This window comes from Salvelinus alpinus, chromosome 7 (genome assembly GCF_045679555.1).
Source record: "Salvelinus alpinus chromosome 7, SLU_Salpinus.1, whole genome shotgun sequence".
Classification (NCBI taxonomy): Eukaryota; Metazoa; Chordata; class Actinopteri; order Salmoniformes; family Salmonidae; genus Salvelinus; species Salvelinus alpinus.
The window spans coordinates 20563048-20585786 of NC_092092.1; the positions used below are offsets into that span (position 1 = coordinate 20563048).

The 22739-nt window shown below is 43.1% G+C and overlaps 1 protein-coding gene across 1 annotated transcript in view; it reads left to right on the top strand.

The window, feature by feature from the left end:
- Nucleotides 1-22739, top strand: part of itga9 (integrin, alpha 9) — a 134322-nt gene that overhangs the window by 83167 nt on the left and 28416 nt on the right. The window contains exons 16-20 of the mRNA XM_071409365.1: nt 5921-6073; nt 11130-11206; nt 12003-12150; nt 20712-20798; nt 21392-21471. Coding sequence (XP_071265466.1) covers nt 5921-6073; nt 11130-11206; nt 12003-12150; nt 20712-20798; nt 21392-21471 — 545 coding nt within the window. The remainder of the gene's footprint in view (nt 1-5920; nt 6074-11129; nt 11207-12002; nt 12151-20711; nt 20799-21391; nt 21472-22739) is intronic.

Consider the following 22739-nt stretch of genomic DNA (forward strand, 5'->3'; position numbering starts at 1 on the left):
ACAAACTCATTCTATAGAACAGAAACTCATTCTAAAGAACAGAAACTCATTCTAAAGAACAGAAACTCATTCTAAAGAACAGAAACTCATTCTATAGAACAGAAACTCATTCTAAAGAACAGAAACTCATTCTATAGAACAGAAACTCATTCTAAAGAACAGAAACTCATTCTATAGAACAGAAACTCATTCTAAAGAACAGAAACTCATTCTATAGAACAGAAACTCATTCTATAGAACAGAAACTCATTCTATAGAACAGAAACTCATTCTAAAGAACAGAAACTCATTCTAAAGAACAGAAACTCATTCTAAAGAACAGAAACTCATTCTAAAGAACAGAAACTCATTCTATAGAACAGAAACTCATTCCATAGAACAGAAACTCATTCTATAGAACAGAAACTCATTCTAAAGAACAAACTCATTCTATAGAACAAACTCATTGTAAAGAACAGAAACTCATTCTAAAGAACAGAAACTCATTCTAAAGAACAGAAACTCATTCTATAGAACAGAAACTCATTCTATAGAACAGAAACTCATTCTAAAGAACAAACTCATTCTATAGAACTGAAACTCATTCTAAAGAACAGAAACTCATTCTAAAGAACAGAAACTCATTCTATAGAACAGAAACTCATTCTAAAGAACAGAAACTCATTCTAAAGAACAGAAACTCATTCTAAAGAACAGAAACTCATTCTAAAGAACAAACTCATTCTAAAGAACAGAAACTCATTCTAAAGAACAGAAACTCATTCTAAAGAACAGAAACTCATTCTAAAGAACAGAAACTCATTCTATAGAACAGAAACTCATTCTATAGAACAGAAACTCATTCTAAAGAACAAACTCATTCTATAGAACTGAAACTCATTCTAAAGAACAGAAACTCATTCTAAAGAACAGAAACTCATTCTATAGAACAGAAACTCATTCTAAAGAACAGAAACTCATTCTAAAGAACAGAAACTCATTCTAAAGAACAGAAACTCATTCTAAAGAACAGAAACTCATTCTATAGAACAGAAACTCATTCTAAAGAACAGAAACTCATTCTAAAGAACATAAACTCATTCTATAGAACAGAAACTCATTCTATAGAACAGAAACTCATTCTATAGAACATAAACTCATTCTATAGAACATAAACTCATTCTCCATCAGTGCTTGTGTTCCGTCCGATGTGAAAGGGCACAATTGAATGAAACAGACCCTCCCTGAGGCGTCTGAGTACAAACGAGTGTTGGTTCATACAATGGCAGCCTTTCACTATAGAGTGACCTGTTGCCATGCTGTCTCTCATGTGTGTGTGTCCAGCGCTGTGACCGGTGTGTGTGCCCTCGGTGTGTATGTGTGTTAGTGTGTGTCTGTGACCGGTACCTGTATGTAAGGACCAGTTGTTGTGTGGGTCCATTCCATTCACACAATTAAAGGCAACAGTCTGTTAACGCCCAGTAGGTCTCAGTTTCAGTTGGAGCTCAGTAACTCCTGTGTTCTATAAATACAGGAGTTAACAGCATCACTGGGAGGGAGTGTGAGCTGGGTTGGGAGGCTGGAGTAGTGGACTATGTAGGGTTGGGGAGCTGGGTTTGAAAGGTTGGGGTGAGGTAGGAGCCTGAAACTAGGGCTAGGGGGGGACTGGGAGGCTTGGGAGGCAGGGGTTGAGGTGGGGTGGTATGGCGAACATTAATAACTGCCTGATAAAAGCTTGGGCCAAAGAAGGCTTACCAATGACCTCCACTGTTTCCTAATATAAAGGGGGATGTGATGTGAGTCCTGCTGCTCTTTCTCAGAATCCAGCCAGGCATAGTTCTGTTCCTGACTCTGGGTTTGGGAAGTGGTTCCATTCCAAATGGCACCCTATTCCCTATATAGTGCACTACTTTTGACCAGGTCTTATAGTAGTGTACTATACTGTATAAGGAAGAAGGTGCCATTTGGGACCCAGGCTCTGTCTCCGTCTCCCACAATAATACAGTCTCTGTTTGACAAGATCTAGTGGAAAGACCTCTAAACTAGTCTACGTTGTTGTTTAATGAAGGTCCTAATGGCTACCAGGGACTACAACTTTTTATTTCCCTACTCACTTAAAGGGCATTTAGAATTCCAAGAGTTCACACAACAAACACTAGTTATGTTTAATGTTTTGCAACAACTCCATTTAAGTCCTTTAGTGTTGGAGTGCTGGGCTGCAGCTGAATGTGGGGACACTGGCCTGTGGCTGACTGGTCCCTGGAGGTAGGTTCACTCAGAGGCCACTGGACAGGGGCTATTTGAAGCATTTAGCTCTAAACACCACTGGGAATTTGAAAGGCCAGCCCCTCTCTCAAACAGTACACGACCTGTGTGCTTGTTTGTGCGTGTTTGTGCGTGTTTATGCGTGCGTGCGTGTTTATGCATGTCCATACACTACTGTTCAAAGTTTGGGGTCACTTAGAAATGTCCTTGTTTTTGAAAGAAAATATATATTTTTGTCCATTAAAATAACATCAAATTGATGAGAAATACAGTGTAGACATTGTTAATGTTGTAGATGAAGAGGCGACGCAGGGATGCTGGCCTACTAGGCAGAGTTCCTCTGTCCAGTGTCTGTGTTCTTTTGCCCATCTTTTCTTTTTATTGGCCAGTCTGAGATATGGCTTTTTCTTTGCAACTCTGCCTAGTAGGCCAGCACCCCTGCGTCGCCTCTTCATTTACAACATTAACAATGTCTACACTGTATTTCTGATCAATTTGATGTTATTTTAATGGACAAAAAAAATTATTTTCTTTCAAAAACAAGGACATTTCTAAGTGACCCCAAACTTTTGAACGGTAGTGTACGTCCATGCTGTGTGTTTCAAGTTCTGATGTCACATGCACAAGTACAGTGAAATGCCTTTCTTCCAAGCTCTAACCCCAATAATGCAGTAATCGATAACAGTGTAATACTAAAAATAACTTAAGGTAGAACAAAAACAGATGAGAAACAAAAATAAGAAGAACACAAGAAAAGAAAGTAAGTAAGCATACTATATACAGGGTCAGTTCCAGTACCATATTTACAATGTGCAGGGATACTGGAGTGATAGAGGTAGATATGTACAGGGTTAAGGTGACAGGGATACTGGAGTGATAGAGGTAGATATGTATAGGGTTATGGTGACTAGGCATCAGGATATATGATAAACAGAGTAGCAGCAGCGTATATGATGATAGTATATGAGTGTGTGCATGAGTGTAGAGTCAGTATAAATGTGTGTGCGTGTTATGTGTGTGTGAGCAAGTGAAGTGCGTGTGTGTGTTGGATTGTCAGTGTGTAGAGTCCTGTGAGGGTGCATAGAGACAGTGCAAAATTTTTTATAAAATAGAAGGATCAACTCAGATGTAGCCCAGGCCAAACCTTTTCAACCTCCTGAGGCGGAAGAGGCGCTATTGCGCCTTCTTCACGAATATGCGCGTATGAGGGCCATTTTAAGTCCTTAGTGATTTGGACACCAAGGAACTTGAAGCTCCACTTCAGCCCCCTCGATGTGGATGGGGAGGTGCTCGTCCCCATTGTTTAGTATATGGAAGGTTGGGAACCAAACCAATCAAATTACACTGAACAAAAATATAAACACAACATGTGAAGAGTTGGTCGCATGTTTCATGAGCTGAAATAAAAGATCCCAAGGATTCTCTCAGATTTTGTGCACAATCACATTGTGATGGGGACAATAAAAGGCCACTCTAAAATGTGCAGTTTTGTCACAATACAAAATGCCACAGATGTTTCGAGGGAGCATGCAATTGACATGCTGACTGCAGTTATGCCCACCAGAGCTGTTGCCAGATAATTTAATATTAATTTAACATAAGCTGCCTCCAATGTCGTTTTAATGAATTTGTCCAACCGGCCTCACAACCACAGACCGCGTGTATGGCGTTGTGTGGGCGAGCGGTTTGCTGATGTCAACGTTGTGAACAGATGTCAGCGTTTCCGCCGCCATCACCTCATATCTCAAGGATCTGTACACAATTCCTGGAAGCTGAAAATGTCCCAGTTCCTCCATGGCCTGCATACTCACCAGACGTTTCACCCATTGGGCATGTTTAGGATGCTCTGGATTGATGTGTACGACAGCGTGTTCCAGTTCCTGCCAATTCCACAGGCCACAATCAATAGCTTGATCAACTCTATGAGAAGGAGATGTGTCGCGTTGCATGAGGCAAATGGTGGTAACACCAGATACTGACTGGTTTTCTGTTCCACGCCCCTACTTTTTTTCCAAAGGTATTTGTCTTGTGAAATCCATAGATTAGGGCTTAATTCATTCATTTAAATGGACTGATTTCCCTATATGAACTGTAACTCAGTAAAATCTTAGATAATGTTGTATGTTGCCGTTATATTTTTGTTCAGTATATATTCAATGATATTTGTGTTATGTTTAATGTGACATTTAACAAAGAAATACTTCAATCATACATACATTGACATAATTAGCAAACGTATTCAATGACAAACAGTAAAGCAGATTAAGCACAGTAAGAAGACTGCATATCTTGGTATATTTCTACCTGTGCGTTACCAGAAGCTTGACAAAGTAAGCTATACTACTAAGAGGATAATTCACAAAAACTTTTAGTGAAGTTTACAATTTCAGTTATGGCGATCATATGGACGGGCTGCAGTATTGTATCCCTCCCATGGAGGAATAAGCCCTGTAACCAGGCCTGTTTCTGTCCATTCATGTCCTACCCATTACTACACTGTTCCTCTTTCCTGCCATAACTCTCAAGTTGCTAGGTAGCAGACAGTCACCCCTCCAAAGAGGATGTCAGTGTGTGTGTGGGCTAATGTGTTAATCCAACCAGACAGAACTTCAGCCCTCCTATATGACCGGAAGAGGATGGGGATGGGTGGATTGACGGACGGTGTAAAATGGAGCGATAAAAGAATGGAAATTGAGAGAGAGACGGACGGAGAGAGATGGAGAGAGAGACCCCCCAACCAGAAAGAAAAAGAAAGTGAACCCATCTGTGTTTACATAAGGGGTTTGGCTCCAAGCTGCCAGACACTAGTATGGGGCAAAGATAAACACTTGTTTTCTGTTAAGCCTCAGCTTGTGTGAGTTTTCCCGGTCTGTTGGTAGTACGAGACAGTACGATGGAGCCAAACCCATCACCATCAGAGAGTCTCTAGCTCTTCAAAGAACAGAGTGAGTGAAGTGTAATGGACAGGAGAGATAGATGAAAGAAAAGCGAGAAAGACAAAGATGTGATTTTCCCATGTCCCCCTTCCAACAGTATTCTCTAATGAGGATGTAGGGTTTCATCATATTCAGAGCTTTTTGTTTCCAAGTCCCGTGCCAAAAGAAACACTTTCTCTATGGTTCTCTCAGGTTGTATGGCCTCGCAGTGAAAAATATAGCATAGAGCACAGGCCAATGCAATGCCAAGTGTTTATTATGAAATATATTACATTTTACCTTCTTCACACTACTGAGCCCAGCCAAAACTGGGCTGAGCTGTACTGGGCTGAGCTGAGCTGAGCTGTACTGGGCTGAGCTGAGTTGTACTGGGCTGAGCTGTACTGGGCTGCTCTGGTTACGCATCCACCATAGTTGCTGGAACCAAGCAGAAAAGGAGAATGTGTGGAGAAAATATATGAGCCAGAACATTTCAGGTTGGCATGAGTGTTCTTCTGAACCTAGGATCCAGTTCTGAAGTTTGGGTGGCTCTGTCCATGTTGAGATTGCTAGAGAGCAGGAGGAAACTATTTTAAAACCACGCAGAGGTTCAGATGGTGACATAAGATAAAGGCATTTATTTTCTAGGTGGTAACATTTAGCTCTTTCTCATGACAAACCGAGCATTTAAGATTTGGTTCTGGATTCCGAGATTACATTGTGCTTGAACAGCCATTTTGTTTCTCTCTGTCTCTCTGCAGAAGGATGTGAAAGACGTGTTCACAGCCATCACCTTTGAAGTGGCCTACACCCTGGGGAAGCATGTGGTGGATGGACATCTTGACAATGACCTGCCTGCTCTCACACCTGTACTGCGCTGGAAGAAAGGAGACAAGATAGCAGCAAAGAATGAGGTAACATTCTACAGTTGTTGTGTTGCCTGTATGTACGTTGAATGAGGTAACATTCTACAGTTGTTGTGATGCCTGTATGTACGTTGAATGAGGTAACATTCTACAGTTGTTGTGTTGCCTGTATGTACGTTGAATGAGGTAACATTCTACAGTTGTTGTGATGCCTGTATGTACGTTGAATGAGGTAACATTCTACAGTTGTTGTGATGCCTGTATGTACGTTGAATGAGGTAACATTCTACAGTTGTTGTGTTGCCTGTATGCAGTGGTGGAAAAAGTACCCAATTGTCATCAATTGTAAAAGATACCTTAACAGAAAATTATTAAATTAAAAGTGAAAGTCGCCCAGTAAAATACTACTTGAGTAAAAGTCTAATGTATTTGGTTTCAAATATATATATATATATTTTTTACCTTTATTTAACTAGGCAAGTCAATTAAGAACAAATTCTTAATTTCAATGACGGCCTAGGAACAGTGGGTTAACTGCCTTGTTCAGGTGCAGAACGACAGATTTTTACCTTGTCAGGGGATTCGATCTTGCAATCTTTCGGTTACAAGCTCTAACCACTAGGCTACCTGCCACCCCATAGTTAACTATATACTTAACTATCAAAAGTAAATGTAATTGCTCAAATATACTTAAGCATCAACAGTAAAGTATAAATTGTTTAAAATTCCTTATATGAAGCAAACCAGACGGCACCATTTTCTTGTTGTTTTTTAAATTTTATTTCCGGATAGCCAGGAGCACGCTCCAACACTCAGACATCATTTACAAATGAAGCATGTGTTTAGTGAGTCCGCCAGATCAGAGGCAGTAGGGATGACCAGGGGTGTTCTCTTGATAAATGTGATCGCCCGGCTCGATTTGGTCTTATCTATAAAAATTTGAAATTGTGTTTTTTACTTTGAATAAAAGTAGAGACTCAGAGCTAGAACATGGTATATCATACACTCCAGTTGAACAATGGGAAAGTAATTCTGTTTTGAAAATTGATAAACTTGTAACCTCACTTTTGAGAAAATTGTCTTTAAATCTCTTTAAGGATTCAGATATGAGGCCATGTACTAAACAACCAAAGAATTCAAGACTAAAGGCTGGTTTATACTATGGGTGTGTTCATACATTTAATCTGGAGTGCCAGAGTGTGCTCTGGGCGTTCGTTGTCAGATTGTACATTTGTAAATTCAGAGCGTTTCGCTCTAAGAGTGTTCAGAGCGCACACTGGACGCTCTGGCTGAGGAGCAGGGTTGATCAGAGCGTTCTGTCATAACAGCAGCAGTCAAGCACCCAAGCTAACTGGCCAATGTTGGCTAGCTTGATAGCTACTTCCAGACGACACAAATGAGAGAACACTTCACTCTGACCATTTTACTTGCCCTAGCAGAGCTGGTTAGGCTGTTTGTATGTTATCCAGAGTGTTGGTGACGGCAACTGTGCTGCTGGCAACAATTTAATTGCGCTTTATTGCCAATGTTTACTGACACTGGCCATATTCAACGGGTGTTGAGTGTTCGTAATTTCGTCAGTTATTCTGCGCTCTGGCACACTCAGACGAGAGTGCTCTGAAATCAGAGTAGATAGCCAGAACAAATTTACCAGCTACGTCTATCAGCAGATGTCGCAATGACATCATGAACATTCTATTGAAATCTTTACTTGCATATTGGAGTCTTTTGTTGAGACATGTAGCTAGCTAGCTAGCTAGCTAAACAATAAACCATAATCCCAACTCATGACGGTATTACCCTGCATGAATCTGCAGGTAGCTAACCAACCAGGTTCAATGTTAGCTAGCTAACATTATGCTAAACTAGCAAAGCAAATGGCTCTGAGATACGTAAAATATTACTACACAGATCATACACGTCACGTTAGCTAGCGAGCCAGCCAGCTAATGTTCGCTAACTAGTTAACAGTACACTTTAACTTGAAATGAAATGACTTTCTGACAAAATCAGAAACGTATAATATCTGAACATTTTGCTAGCTAGACTATCTTAACCGTATACATGGATGGACGCTTCTCCCTATCACGGATGCCAAGGTTGCCCTTAGTTTGAAGATGTAATCCCGAGACAGGTGTTTTCTCCATCTCCTTAACTATCATACTCTACTTCCACTGATTTCAGAACTTGGTCCTCCAGAAAGTGGAGAGCAACACTTACGCAGCTCTACTACGTGATATCTTTCTAAAAAAGCCACGTTAGAAAGGATTACATACACATACTGACCAGCTCAAATAGACAGAAGCAAGCTGCATGGCAGACCAATCCGAACACATCTCTCGGTATATCCAGCCCACTCATTATCTCAGCCAATCATGGCTAGCGGGAAGGTTGCTGACCTTTTCTGTGGCTAAACCAACAAGGCTCGTAGTTTTAACGATTGTATTCGTATTTACAGATGGCATACAAGTTTGTTATTAAGGCACATGACAGTTCACATGTTACAGAAGGCATTTTGGACAAAAAACGCATTTAGGTTGTTTTTTTTTAAGTTCAAATGGCAGTCCTGTGAAGTAGTGACACGCGACATCCGCCTAGTTTCCTGAAACAAGTCACAAATGTGTGAATTAGACCATTTTCCTGTCCTGCTAAGCATTCAAAATGTAACGAGTACTTTTGTGTGTCAGGGAAAATGTATGGAGCAGAAAGTATAATATTTTCTTTAGGAATGTAGTGAAGTAAAAGTAAAGTACAGATAACCCCCAAAAATTACTTAAGTAGTACTTTCAAGTATTTTCACTTAAGTACTTAACACCACTGCCTATATGTCTGTTGATTGAGATAACAGGCTACAGTTGTTGTGTTGCCTATATGTAGGTTGAATGAGGTAACAGGTTTTGTGTTGCCTATACGTAGGTTGAAATCCTCACACACAACCTACTGTAGTGACAACACCTAGCAACCTCACTAAGAGTTTTGCTGTAACAGCTAAGGTGTTTGATTGACAGTCGCTGGACCCAGATTTGAGTCCAGGTCTGAGTTACCCCCCGAAATCGCTCCAATACCATTGTTTTATTCTGGATCAAAATGGAGCTTAGGTGGTGGGATTGGCATGGGCGTGGCAGTGGTTGGAGCCAAGACTTTTCAATGCTGAAAAATCGCTGAATACTTTCTGCCGAGAGTCTATCAGAGTTTAATTTAAATATACAGTATATTAATTTCCTTTAAATTGTAGGAATATTTTAAGAATCCATCCTCTAACCCTGGTACCTGAAAGCAAAGTCACGTTTTCCTCTGTATCAGCAGAGGAATGTCAAAGAAATAACCTCAAATGATCGTTATAACGAGGTGGTTTCAGTTACCGTTACTGTTTTCTTTCCTTGAAAGAAATTTGGTAGGTTGATTCATTTAGTTATTTTTCTAGCACCCACCTCTCCTCTACCCCACCCACCCCTCCTCTACCCCACCCACCCCTCCTCTACCCCACCCACCCCTCCTCAACCCCACCCACCCCTCCTCTACCCCACCCACCTCTCCTCTACCCCACCCACCTCTCCTCTACCCCACCCACCCCTCCTCTACCCCACCCACCTCTCCTCTACCCCACCCACCCCTCCTCTACCCCACCCACCCCTCCTCAACCCCACCCACCCCTCCTCTACCCCACCCACCCCTCCTCTACCCCACCCACCCCTCCTCTACCCCCACCCACCCCTCCTCTACCCCACCCACCCCTCCTCTACCCCACCCACCTCTCCTCTACCCCACCCACCCCTCCTCTACCCCACCCACCCCTCCTCTACCCCCACCCACCTCTCCTCTACCCCACCCACCCCTCCTCTACCCCACCCACCCCTCCTCTACCCCACCTACCTCTGCTCTACCCCACCCACCTCTCCTCTACCCCACCCACTCCTCCTCTACCCCACCCACCTCTCCTCTACCCCACCCACCCCTCCTCTACCCCCACCCACCTCTCCTCTACCCCACCCACCCCTCCTCTACCCCCACCCACCTCTCCTCTACCCCACCCACCTCTCCTCTACCCCACCCACCCCTCCTCTACCCCCACCCACCTCTCCTCTACCCCACCCACCCCTCCTCTACCCCACCCACCCACCTCTCCTCTACCCCACCCACCCCTCCTCTACCCCACCTACCTCTGCTCTACCCCTCCCACCTCTCCTCTACCCCACCCACCCCTCCTCTACCCCACCCACCCCTCCTCTACCCCACCCACCTCTCCTCTACCCCACCCACCCCTCCTCTACCCCCACCCACCCCTCCTCTACCCCACCCACCCCTCCTCTACCGCACCCACCTCTCCTCTACCCCACCCACCCCTCCTCTACCCCCACCCACCTCTCCTCTACCCCCACCCACCCCTCCTCTACCCCACTCACCCCTACTCTACCCCCACACACCCCTCCTCTACCCCACCCACCCCTCCTCTACCCCCACCCACCCACCCCTCCTCTAGCCCACCAACATTTAAATAATCATCCCCCTACTCCCATTTCTACCACTTGTGCTCATGAAAAAGTGGAGAATTAGCAACTTTTTGCATCTTTCAACACTTAGAGAACTATTTGTGGGGAGTTTCATGGGCTGCAACTGCACTGTACTGTCTGGTTGCATCCCAAATCGCTCCCTTTTCCCCCTTAAAAGTAGTCAAAGCAATGCACTCCATAAGGAATAGGGTTGTATTTGGGGCACAGACTGTATTTCAGTTTCTTCAGACCAAGCGAATAGACAGCGCTGTTCTGGATGACTGACTGTCCATCAGCTCTGCTCAGTCTTGAAACAAAAAAGAATCTGTTAATATAAAGCAAGTGATTCTTGGAGACTAGCCATCCTGTAGACACACACACACACACACACACACACACACACACACACGACCGTCAGAGCTGTCTATTTATCCCACATTAACCACAACACAACCCTCTAGTTTGTGTGTGTGCGCGTGTTCAGACCGGAACTGTGAGGTCATATAAACTCTCGGTCTCTCACTCTCACTCCCTCACTATCCTCTCGATCTCACTCACTCACTCCCTCACTCACTCACTCCCTCTCACTCTCTCTGTTATGTTTCCTCTTCTAGACATGGTTTGAGAAGAACTGCCTGTCTGATGACTGTGCTGCTGACCTGAGACTCCATGGGAAACTGCTGCTTTCTGGGTAAAGAACACAGACAGACAGAGTCTGTTCCTCTGTTTGGCCACTCACTTCGTTGATATTGTGTGGATGGGTGTGTGTATTTCTTATTTTCTGGCCACTGCTCACCACTCCTCTATGAAAGCGGACTGACGTCATGCTGTACACACTGAGGAGATGTGGGTGTGGTCAGTGGAACTATGATGCGTCCTCATTGGCTCTCGTTGTGGTTGGAAACCATCCATGCCTTTTCCATATTTAGTGAGGGAGGTCTTTTCCTTTCCTCTTTGTTGTATGAATCATTGGCAGTCTGTACATTTGGAAACCAAAATCGGGTGTTATTCAGTGGTTCAGTAGTAAAACAGCTTAGTCATATATTACCAGTGTTCTTTGTATGTGTGTAGAGTGAAATATCTCTGATATAACTCCACTGTAGTTATGATAATAACTTCTACCTCACAGGGTAATGTCTCTATATAAAACAAAAACACATTAAGAGACAGTGGCAGTCTTGAGACAGGCTAGTATTATACATAGGCCTACTTGTTACTTACTGAATTAGAGACGATACATAATGATCCCAGAGAATGGAAAACAAATGCAGTTAATCAGCACTGTGCACTAATTAACTGAAATAGTTCATCAACTGAAATAGTTAATCAATGAAATAGTTTATCAACTGAAATGCCTGATTCCTCATCCTGCTAGGCTCCATGTCTGTCCCCACTTAGCCTTGGAAGGAGTGAGGAACCCCTTCCAATGTTTTAATTGTTTCTGTCCCTATCAAATAAAATGTTAACTATTATATTCCTGCCTCCAGGCTCCATGTCCATCCCCACCTTGCCCTAGGAGGAGTGAGGAACGTCTCTCTGAACGTGACCATCTCCAACGCAGGGGATGATGCCTACGACACCAACATCTACTTCACCTTCTCCAGAGAGGTCTTCTATATCAACTACTGGCAGAGGGTTGGTTGTTGTTCTATTTCTGTAGTTCTGTTATTGTTGTTCTGTTGTTGTTGTTAGTGCAGGCTGTTGTGTAGAAGAAGGTACGGGCGAAGAGGGAAGAGAGAGGAGAGAAGAGAAAAAAGAGAGCACAGAGGAAGCCAGACTTTGTGAGGAGAGAGAGACATAGAGAGACAAGTTTAGGTAGTTAATTTGGCTGACCTTCTGTCACTCTGTCACACACTACTGACTAGGGACAGACGAACCATGTCAACAAGAGATAGGGTTGCCAAATTCCCGGAAACTTTCCCAACATTCCCAAGTTTTTCAGAAACTTCTGTTGGAAGATTCCTGGAATCAAGAGAGAATACTCAGAAAAGGAATCCTACAACTGGAAATCCTACAACTGGAATCCAACAAGTGCAAATTCTTGAAAACCTAGGATTTTTGGGGGAAAGTTTCATTTTACAACCCTAGCAAGAGCACAATACCTAACAAAACTACTCCTCATTCAACAACTCCCTAACACTGTGACTATGTGCTATGACGTGACACAGATTTGAGCCAGCATTCAATCACTTTTAATCACATGAGGGGAAGAGTGCAAGTGCAGGGAAGGGAAGTGTGCACGTGTATGGAAGGGAAGTGTGCACGTGTATGGAAGGGAAGTGTGCACGTGTATGGAAGGGGGGCAGAACAAATCTAATCATACCTGAGAGAGATGCCATGTCAGAGATGAGAGATGCCATGTCAGAGATGAGAGTGAGAGAGATGCCATGGCAGAGATGAGAGTGAGAGAGATGCCATGTCAGAGATGAGAGTGAGAGAGATGCCATGTCAGAGATGAGAGTGAGAGAGATGCCATGTCAGAGATGAGAGATGCCATGTCAGAGATGAGAGTGAGAGAGATGCCATGTCAGAGATGAGAGAGATGCCATGTCAGAGATGAGAGAGATGCCATGTCAGAGATGAGAGTGAGAGAGATGCCATGTCAGAGATGAGAGTGAGAGAGATGCCATGTCAGAGATGAGAGTGAGAGAGATGCCATGTCAGAGATGAGAGGGAGAGAGATGCCATGTCAGAGATGAGAGTGAGAGAGATGCCATGTCAGAGATGAGAGGGAGAGAGATGCCATGTCAGAGATGAGAGGGAGAGAGATGCCATGTCAGAGATGACAGTGAGAGAGATGCCATGTCAGAGATGAGAGGGAGAGAGATGCCATGTCAGAGATGAGAGGGAGAGAGATGCCATGTCAGAGATGAGAGTGAGAGAGATGCCATGTGAGAGAGATGCCATGTCAGAGATGAGAGGGAGAGAGATGCCATGTCAGAGAGATGCCATGTCAGAGATGAGAGGGAGAGAGATGCCATGTCAGAGATGAGAGTGAGAGAGATGCCATGTCAGAGATGAGAGGGAGAGAGATGCCATGTCAGAGATGAGAGGGAGAGAGATGCCATGTCAGAGATGAGAGTGAGAGAGACAATAATATTTTACACATATGCACAATAATATTTTACTCAAATATTGCGCAAATAGTATTTTAATGGTTTTAGTTTCACCTGGCTAATTTAATTAACTATGAACTTCAGGTTTGACGTTTAGTATTGGGTTACCTCCTGTAACAGAGTCTCTCTTTGTCTGGGAAGCTAATAGGTTGAGAGATTCTTTGTTAAAGAAGCTAATGGGTTGAAAGACTCTTTGCTTAAGAAGCTAATAGGTCGAGGGACCAGCGGGACCAGGAAGTCACAGACAGGAAGGGAACAATATTAAATGAAGACACAGGAGTCTCTCACAGTCAGACCTGGGTTTAAATACTATTTGAAATATTGCAAATACTTTGAGCATTTGCTTTAGGCTGCCTGGAGTGCCAGGTGGGCGGGGTTTGCATTTTCTGGACTTTTCAATTGGATCCATTGCATAAGGAAAGCTCAATCAAGCACAGCTAATACAGTATATATTATAAAGTATTTGAGTTGATTTCAGATAATTTTTTAACCTAGGTCTGCAACAGCCTTAGTCTGACTACTGTATGAGACTTTAGTAATTACTTCTCCCTGCTGGTAGAAGATAGAGGTGTTGATACTACCTACCTCTGCTCCGCTATGGTTCTGCAAGGGTCAGCTCCCGGCTCCCGTTTCTCTGCTGAGGCTCTGTCTGTCTGTCTGTCTGTCTGTCTGTCTGTCTGTCTGTCTGTCTGTCTGTCTGTCTGTCTGTGTGTCGTGTGTGTGTGTGTGTGTGTGTGTGTGTGTGTGGAGTCTCCCATTCCCTCCGTGTTTTGGGGGGGAATGTCACTGTTGTTCTTGCAACCAGAGCTGTCTTAAAACCAGGGAGGTGAATTGGTTTCAGAAGCTCAACATCGTCTCACTTCTCAGGGAGCCAGAAGACAGCACACTGTTCAGAAGACCTGGGTTCAAATACTACTTGAAATCTTTCATATACTTTGAGTGTTTGGTCTAACCTGCCTATAGTGCCAGATTGGCGAGGTTGTCACTTTTGTGACTATTCTATTGGTTCCATTGCACCAGGCAAGCAAAATCAAGCCCAGTATTTAAAATGATTTCAAATAGTATTTGAACCCAGGTCTGTTGCCACAGTGGCATACACCGAAGCACAGGAGCCTGGGTTATGAGGTGGAGCTGGGTGGTGGGCTTATTTTTGGGGGAAGGGAGCACCAGGTTTGTGTTTTGGAAGCTTATGTTACTCATGACAGGTCAGGAGTTTGGGACAGCCAGAACCTCTGCTAGAGGCTTTTGCAGTAAAGTAAGAAGGAATCAAATGCCTTTAGCAGAGGTTCTGACTATAGACATCAGGGTACTGGTGTGGTACTGGTTTGAGGGCTAGACATGTAACCAGAGCAGTGTTGTTATTTAGACTGCCAAGTCCTGCTGTGGCAAGCTCATATCAAAGTCCAGATTCGTATGATAGTGGCATTTCTGAACTGAACTAAAGAAACAGAAAAAAAGCAATTGCAAACACAAAATCCTTAGCCAACAACAACAACACTATCAGTATTTATTTAGAGTACAGGATGAGCTATGCTATGTGAGTTAGGGAGGGAGGGAGGGAGGGAGGGAGGGAGGGAGGGAGGGAGGTGCACCACAGGAAAGATGGAGGAGTGAGGGAGACGGTTGGAGGAGTGAGAGGGACATTTACGAACTCGTGATGATTTAACAGGAATTTCAGGGGCACTGAAACCTCGTGGTTAAGGAGTATGTCCTTCCTCATAACCTGTTGTACAGATAAAGGTGGTAAATCAAGGGTAAATCGTCCTTGTAATTCTTTATGAAGCAGAAGAAAGTAGAGAGTTCTAGTCACAGTTGTTTAGCTATAGAGGTAGACTACAGAGGGTGAAAGATACATAGCCTCATTTTAATCATGTCCTATTTCTCAAGCTCTATCAGCTTGCGTCAATTCGTTCCGTACACCTTCCCCTTGGCTCTAACCATTCAATGTTTAAAAATATGTAAAGTCTGGATAGATAAAAGCATTTTAGTGGTGGAGTTTCCACCATTTTGCTTCCACCTTAAAGATCTCAACAAACATTGAGTGTAACTGCCAAGGGGTAGTGAGTGAAATATTTTGGGACTGATAGGTCTCATGGGTAAAGTAATTCCCACCAAACTACGACTCCACTGAAGCCTTCTGCTGACACTAAAACAACCTAAATATACCCAGTGAGATTTACTGGGTCTGCCATTTGTCAGAATCCTAACATGAGACGTGGAAGATGGAGGAAGACCAGAGCGAGTGGAGAAGAGAGGGAAAGGAGGGTGAGGGGGTAATAAAGAAAGGGGAAAGAGAGGGAAGAAAATTAGAGAGGTCTGCCATTTTTCCGAATCCCAAACATGAATCTGTTCATGACTACAGAAGACCAGAAAAAGTGGGAGAGAGGGAGGCCAGAGGAGGGAGAAATAGATGGAACAACCAGAGAAAGAGTGACAGAGATAGTGAAAAAGAGAGGAAGATCATAGAAAGTGAGATGGAGAAAGAAAGACCAGAAAAATGGATAGAGAGAGATAGTGTGGAAGAGAGAGAGAGATTATCAAACAGCTGGTAGTCCCCTCTGCCCTAGTCTCCACACTCTGCCCTTGTCTCCACACTCTGCCCTTGTCTCCACACTCTGCCCTAGTCTCCACACTCTGCCCAAGTCTCCCCACTCTGCCCAAGTCTCCCCACTCTGCCCAAGTCTCCCCACTCTGCCCAAGTGCCCAAGTCTCCCCACTCTGCCCAAGTCTCCCCACTCTGCCTTGTACTCTCTCTCTCTCTCTCTCTCTCTCTCTCTCTCTCTCTCTCTCACTCTCACTCTCACTCTCACACTCACTCACTCACACACACACACACTCTTGTTCTCAATTCAAAGGGCTTTATTGGCATGGGAAACATGTTTACATTGCCAAAGCAAATGGAATAGACAATAAACAGTAACAGTAAACATTACAATCACAAAAGTTTCAAAGGAATAGAGGCATTTCAAATGTCATAGTATGGCTATATACAGTGTTGTAACGATGTGCAAATAGTTAAAGTACAAAAGGGAAAATAAATCAACATAAATATGGGTTGTATGTTATGTTTGTTCTTCACTGGTTGCCCTTTTCTTGTGGCAACAGGTCACATCTTGCTGCTGGGATGGCACACTGTGGTATCTCACCATACCTGCCCCCACCCCACCAGCCCACCCCCTTCCCTGGAGACCCAGCGCTGTTTGCACAGCAGCACTGAAGGAATACAGGAAATAGCTAGGAAATTCCTCCATTGATCAGTTTCAGTTCTGTTGGGGTCCCCTCCCTCTCTGCTGGGATCCCAGTTGCATCCATACAGGTGGCTGTGGGGGTAGTAGGTTTTGGGGGGATGTGGGGGGGCAGGGGAAGAGGGATTATTTTAGCTGACTTAATGAAGACTAAGGGCACAGCCCCACCCTGACCCCCACCGCACCCTGGCCTGGAGCTGGGAAACTGATGAGTAAGGGAGGGAAGAGTGGAAGAAAGAGGGGAGGCTGGATGATGGGTGTGTGGAGTGATGTTTCCTCATCATGGTGTGAGCAAAGGAGGGTAAATCTAATGACTGGTAATAGTTGGTAGGTGCTATGACAAGAAGAAGAGGAGGAGGAGGAGAGTTTGTAATGATAGGTGTGTGGATTTATGTTTTTCTCGTAAGTGTGTGAGCAGAGGAGGGAGAGGTAACGACTGTTAAATATGCAGCAAATCTCTCCTCTAATCTATCTCCCTGGTAAATAAGCAACAAATCTCTCCTCTAATCTATCTCCCTGGTAAATAAGCAACACATCTCTCCTCTAATCTATCTCGCTTGTAAATAAGCTGCAAATCTCTAAACTGTATCCCTTGTATGCAGCATATCCAGAAGTTAGTAGTTTAGGTAAAGTCCAGTTGAGGTTAGGAATCGCTGTAGTTCCCTTATGAATACTGTAGTTCACAGGTGTCAAATTCATTCCACGGAGGGCTGAGTGTCTGAGGGTTTTCACTACTCTTTTGTACTTGATTGATGAATTAAGGTGACTAATTAGTAAGGAACTCCCCACACCTGGTTGTATAGGGCTTAATTTAATGGAAAAACTAAAGACCTGCAGACACTAGGCCCTCCCTGGAATGAGATTGACACCTGTGCTGTAGTAGTTCATTGAAGACTTTTGATACTATTTAGCTTTTTCCAAGCTGACAATTGTGTAGAAATAATAATACAGTATTTTAAAAGATGAAAAAGCTGCAGTAGGATTCAGTGCAAAAGCTTCAGTAGGATTCAGTGCAAAAGCTTCAGTAGGATTCCGTGCAGGCATAAATGAAGATATTTGTTGTCCATTGATTTACCTCTTCCAGCTCTGCTGAACATTCCAGAAGCACTACTTTGTCTGTTTTTATCAGTGAACTTGTCAAAGTTGTGATGTGTCACAGCCTTCTTACTTTTATCCTCCTCCTCCTCCTCCACACACATGTAGTCACACACCTGCACACACATACAGCGCACACATACACACACAATGTGCCTCCACACACACACACACACACACACACACACACACACACACACACACACACACACACACACACACACACACACACAGAAACAGCAGCCCCTTAGTGAACTCTCACTGTTTGAATTCTTCCTCCTCTCAGGGTCAGAGTGTTTACACACACACACACACACACACACACACACACCGTGTTTATACTGTCCAGCCGGTGAAGCTCTCTACTGTTTAGACAAGCTTCCAAACACACAGGCACCATCCTAAATGGCACCCTATTCCCTATATAGTGTACTACTTTTAACCAGGACCTATTACCTATATAGTGTACTACTTTTAACCAGGACCTATTACCTGCGCTAATTAGAGATTATCCTCCCTCTTACCTACCATCCTCTCCCGCAGGGACAAGAGAGTGTGGAGTGTGATCATTTATTATTATTTTCTGTCGTCAGTTCTTTACCATTGAGCGTACGTCATTGTATATTATTAGATAAATGTTTACCTGCATTGTAAAAATATTAAATGTTTTTGTAGGAACTAATATCTAGTCAGTTTATACACTACTATACTTTCTCCTCACAGGCACAGCTTTTAATGTCAGTATATACTGTATGGTGAAGTGAATGTGTCAGCTCTGTACATTGTTGTCATTTCCATTGGCTCGCCTCTCAATGCTTTCACCATGGCTCACTCATTCTCTAATACTGTGTCTTTGGCTGTCCTTCTTTCTCTGTCTTGCGCTCATGCTCTCTCCACTCTCCTCTCTCTCGCTCTCTCTCTCATCTCTCTCTCTCTCGTTCTTTCTCTCTCTCTTTCTCCATCCCCCTGTCTGTGTTTCTCCTTTCAATAAGTATTTTTTCCTCCGAGGCACAGCTACAGTGGGGCAAAAAAGTATTTAGTAAGCCACCAATTGTGCAAGTTCTCCCACTTAAAAAGATGAGAGAGGCCTGTAATTTTCATCATAGGTACACTTCAACTATGACAGACAAAATGAGAGAGAAAAAAACCAGAAAATCACATTGTAGCATTTTAATGAATTTATTTGCAAATTATGGTGGAAAATAAGTATTTGGTCAATAACAAAAGTTTATCTCAATACTTTGTTATATACCCTTTGTTGGCAATGACAGAGGTCAAACGTTTTCTGTAAGTCTTCACAAGTTTTTCACACACTGTTGCTGTATTTTGGCCCATTCCTCCATGCAGATCTCCTCTAGAGCAGTGATGTTTTGGGGCTGTTGCTGGGCAACACGGACTTTCAACTCCCTCCAAAGATTTTCTATGGGGTTGAGATCTGGAGACTGGCTAGGCCACTCCAGGACCTTGAAATGCTTCTTACGAAGCCACTCCTTCATTGCCCGGGCGGTGTGTTTGGGATCATTGTCATGCTGAAAGACCCAGCCACGTTTCATCTTCAATGCCCTTGCTGATGGAAGGAGGTTTTCACTCAAAATCTCACGATACATGGCCCCATTCATTCTTTCCTTTACACGGATCAGTCGTCCTGGTCCCTTTGCAGAAAAACAGCCCCAAAGCATGATGTTTCCACCCCCATGCTTCACAGTAGGTATGGTGTTCTTTGGATGTAACTCAGCATTCTTTGTCCTCCAAACACGACGAGTTGAGTTTTTACCAAAAAGTTCTATTTTGGTTTCATCTGACCATATGACATTCTCCCAATCTTCTTCTGGATCATCCAAATGCTCTCTAGCAAACTTCAGACGGGCCTGGACATGTACTGGCTTAAGCAGGGGGACACGTCTGGCACTGCAGGATTTGAGTCCCTGGCGGTGTAGTGTGTTACTGATGGTAGGCTTTGTTACTTTGGTTCCCAGCCCTCTGCAGGTCATTCACTAGGTCCCCCCGTGTGGTTCTGGGATTTTTGCTCACCGTTCTTGTGATCATTTTGACCCCACGGGGTGAGATCTTGCGTGGAGCCCCAGATCGAGGGATATTATCAGTGGTCTTGTATGTCTTCCATTTCCTAATAATTGCTCCCACAGTTGATTTCTTCAAACCAAGCTGCTTACCTATTGCAGATTCAGTCTTCCCAGCCTGGTGCAGGTCTACAATTTTGTTTCTGGTGTCCTTTGACAGCTCTTTGGTCTTGGCCATAGTGGAGTTTGGAGTGTGACTGTTTGAGGTTGTGGACAGGTGTCTTTTATACTGATAACAAGTTCAAGCAGGTGCCATTAATACAGGTAACGAGTGGAGGACAGAGGAGCCTCTTAAAGAAGAAGTTACAGGTCTGTGAGAGCCAGAAATCTTACTTGTTTGTAGGTGACCAAATACTTATTTTCCACCATAATTTGCAAATAAATTCATAAAAAATCCTACAATGTGATTTCTGGATTTTTTTCTCTCATTTTGTCTGTCATAGTTGAAGTGTACATATGATGAAAATTACAGGCCTCTCTCATCTTTTTAAGTGGGAGAACTTGCACAATTGGTGGCTGACTAAATACTTTTTTGCCCCACTGTATATAATGTGAAGTGAGTATATCACGGTGATCATATTTTCTTTATGCTTCGTTCACCTTGGTTTTCACTCCCTCCGTCTTCCCCCATCCCTCCCTCCCTGTGTGTTTCTCTATTGAAGGAAGAGAAGGGTATTTCCTGTGGTCTTGTTGATTTAGACTTCCTCAAATGCAGCGTGGGATTTCCCTTCATGAGAGCACAGACTAAGGTATAGCTCCTAATTGTCATGGCAAAATGTTTACATACATGTATTATACAGTTACCATGCTATAGATAGTGTCCTGTTGTCTTTACCCAAGCACAACCTTTTTTTAGAGAGCACAGACTAAGGTATAGCTCCTAATGGTCTTGGCAGATTGTTTACATAATATAAATATTTTACAGACAATACGTTTTGTAGTTTCTACATCAGTCTTCCCATACCAAATATACCATTCAGTGTTTAGTTGTTATCCTTACCCAAGCACAACATTTCCTTTAGCAAGAGCACAGACTAATGTAGCTGTCCTAAACATAATCACTGAACTTTTACATATGCATTTTTTACAGTCAATACTTGTCTGTTTGTAGTTTAGACATAAACGTCTTTCCATACATACCATGTAGTGCCTAGTTGTTATAAACACAACCACAACAGGATGGCATACTATACACTTACACTATTGTCTGCAGTCACTGGGCCATGTCACTCTGGAGAGCCTGAAAAGCAAACTAATGATTTTGACAACTACTTGATATACATCATGTCACTTTACTAAAAGCTTTCCCCAATACTTCTCCTCTTACCTTGTCTTTCCTCAGTATCATCTTGCAGTGATCTTCGACACAAGCCGGCTTTCAGGGGAAAATGAGACATTGCAGTTTGTAGTTCATGCAAAAAGGTAAGTTGAGACGCTGTAAGTTGAGACGCTGTAAGTTGAGACGCTGTAAGTTGAGACGCTGTACGTTGAGACGCTGTACGTTGAGACGCTGTAAGTTGAGACGCTGTACGTTAAGACGCTGTACGTTGAGTAAATGAGAAAGTTGTTAGTGTAAGGTAAGCCTAAACCCGGACCATTTGTTGGTAATGACGATATACACACGATATACACACGATATAGACTGGTAAAATATTTACATTTCATTTGTACACTTTGCGAATCATGCCAGGTAGTCAGAGTAGAAGTTCTCCCCCACACATACATGTTGTTAAAGTCTGAACTTAAAATGTACTAAATGTATATATTTTTGTAACTGGCCTACCAATACCCTTTAATGTCAAAGTGGAATTATGTTTTTAAATTTTTTTGCAAAGTAATTAAAGATGAAAAGCTGAAATGTCTTGAGTCAAAAAGTATTCAACCCCTTTGTTATGGCAAGCCTAAATAAGTTCAGGAGTAAAAAGAAATCTTAACAAGTTACATAATAAGGTGTATGGACTCACTGTTTGTGCAATAATAGTGTTTAACATACATTTTTTATGACTACCTCATCGCTGTACCCCACACATACAATTATCTGTAAGGACCCTCAGTCTAGCAGTGCATTTCAAACAGATTTTCAACCACAGAGACCAGGGAGGTTTTCCAATGCCTCGCAAAGAAGAGCACCTTTTGGTAGATGGGTAAAAAAAAAAAGCAGACGTTGAAAATCCCTTTGAGCATATTTAAGTTATTAATTACAGTTTGGATGGTCACTACAAAGATACAGGCTGCCTTCCTAACTCTGTTGCCAGAGAGGAAGGAAACTGGCATGATTTCACCATGAGACTGTGATAGAAGAAAACTGAGGATGGATTAACAACATTGTGGTTACTCCACAATATTAAACTAATTGACAGAGTGAAAAGAAGGAAGCTTGTGCAGAATAAAAATATTACAGATGTCTATATTGGTCCGCCAATACTAGTAAAGGCCCAGTGCACTACTTTTGTGAAAAAGTACATATTTTAAAAAGGTAGATAAAAAAAACAAAAATCTGATTATTATTCTATATTTAGATTTTTCAGGGGGTGCTGCAGTACCCTCAGCACCCCTGCTTCCCACGGCTATGGCTACAACTGCTTTCACATAAGACCAGAAGGGGTCTGCTGTCGTATAAGGCTGGGAGGGGTCTGCTGTCACATAAGGCTGGGAGGGGTGAATAACTCCAAGTTGCCAGATTAGTGAAG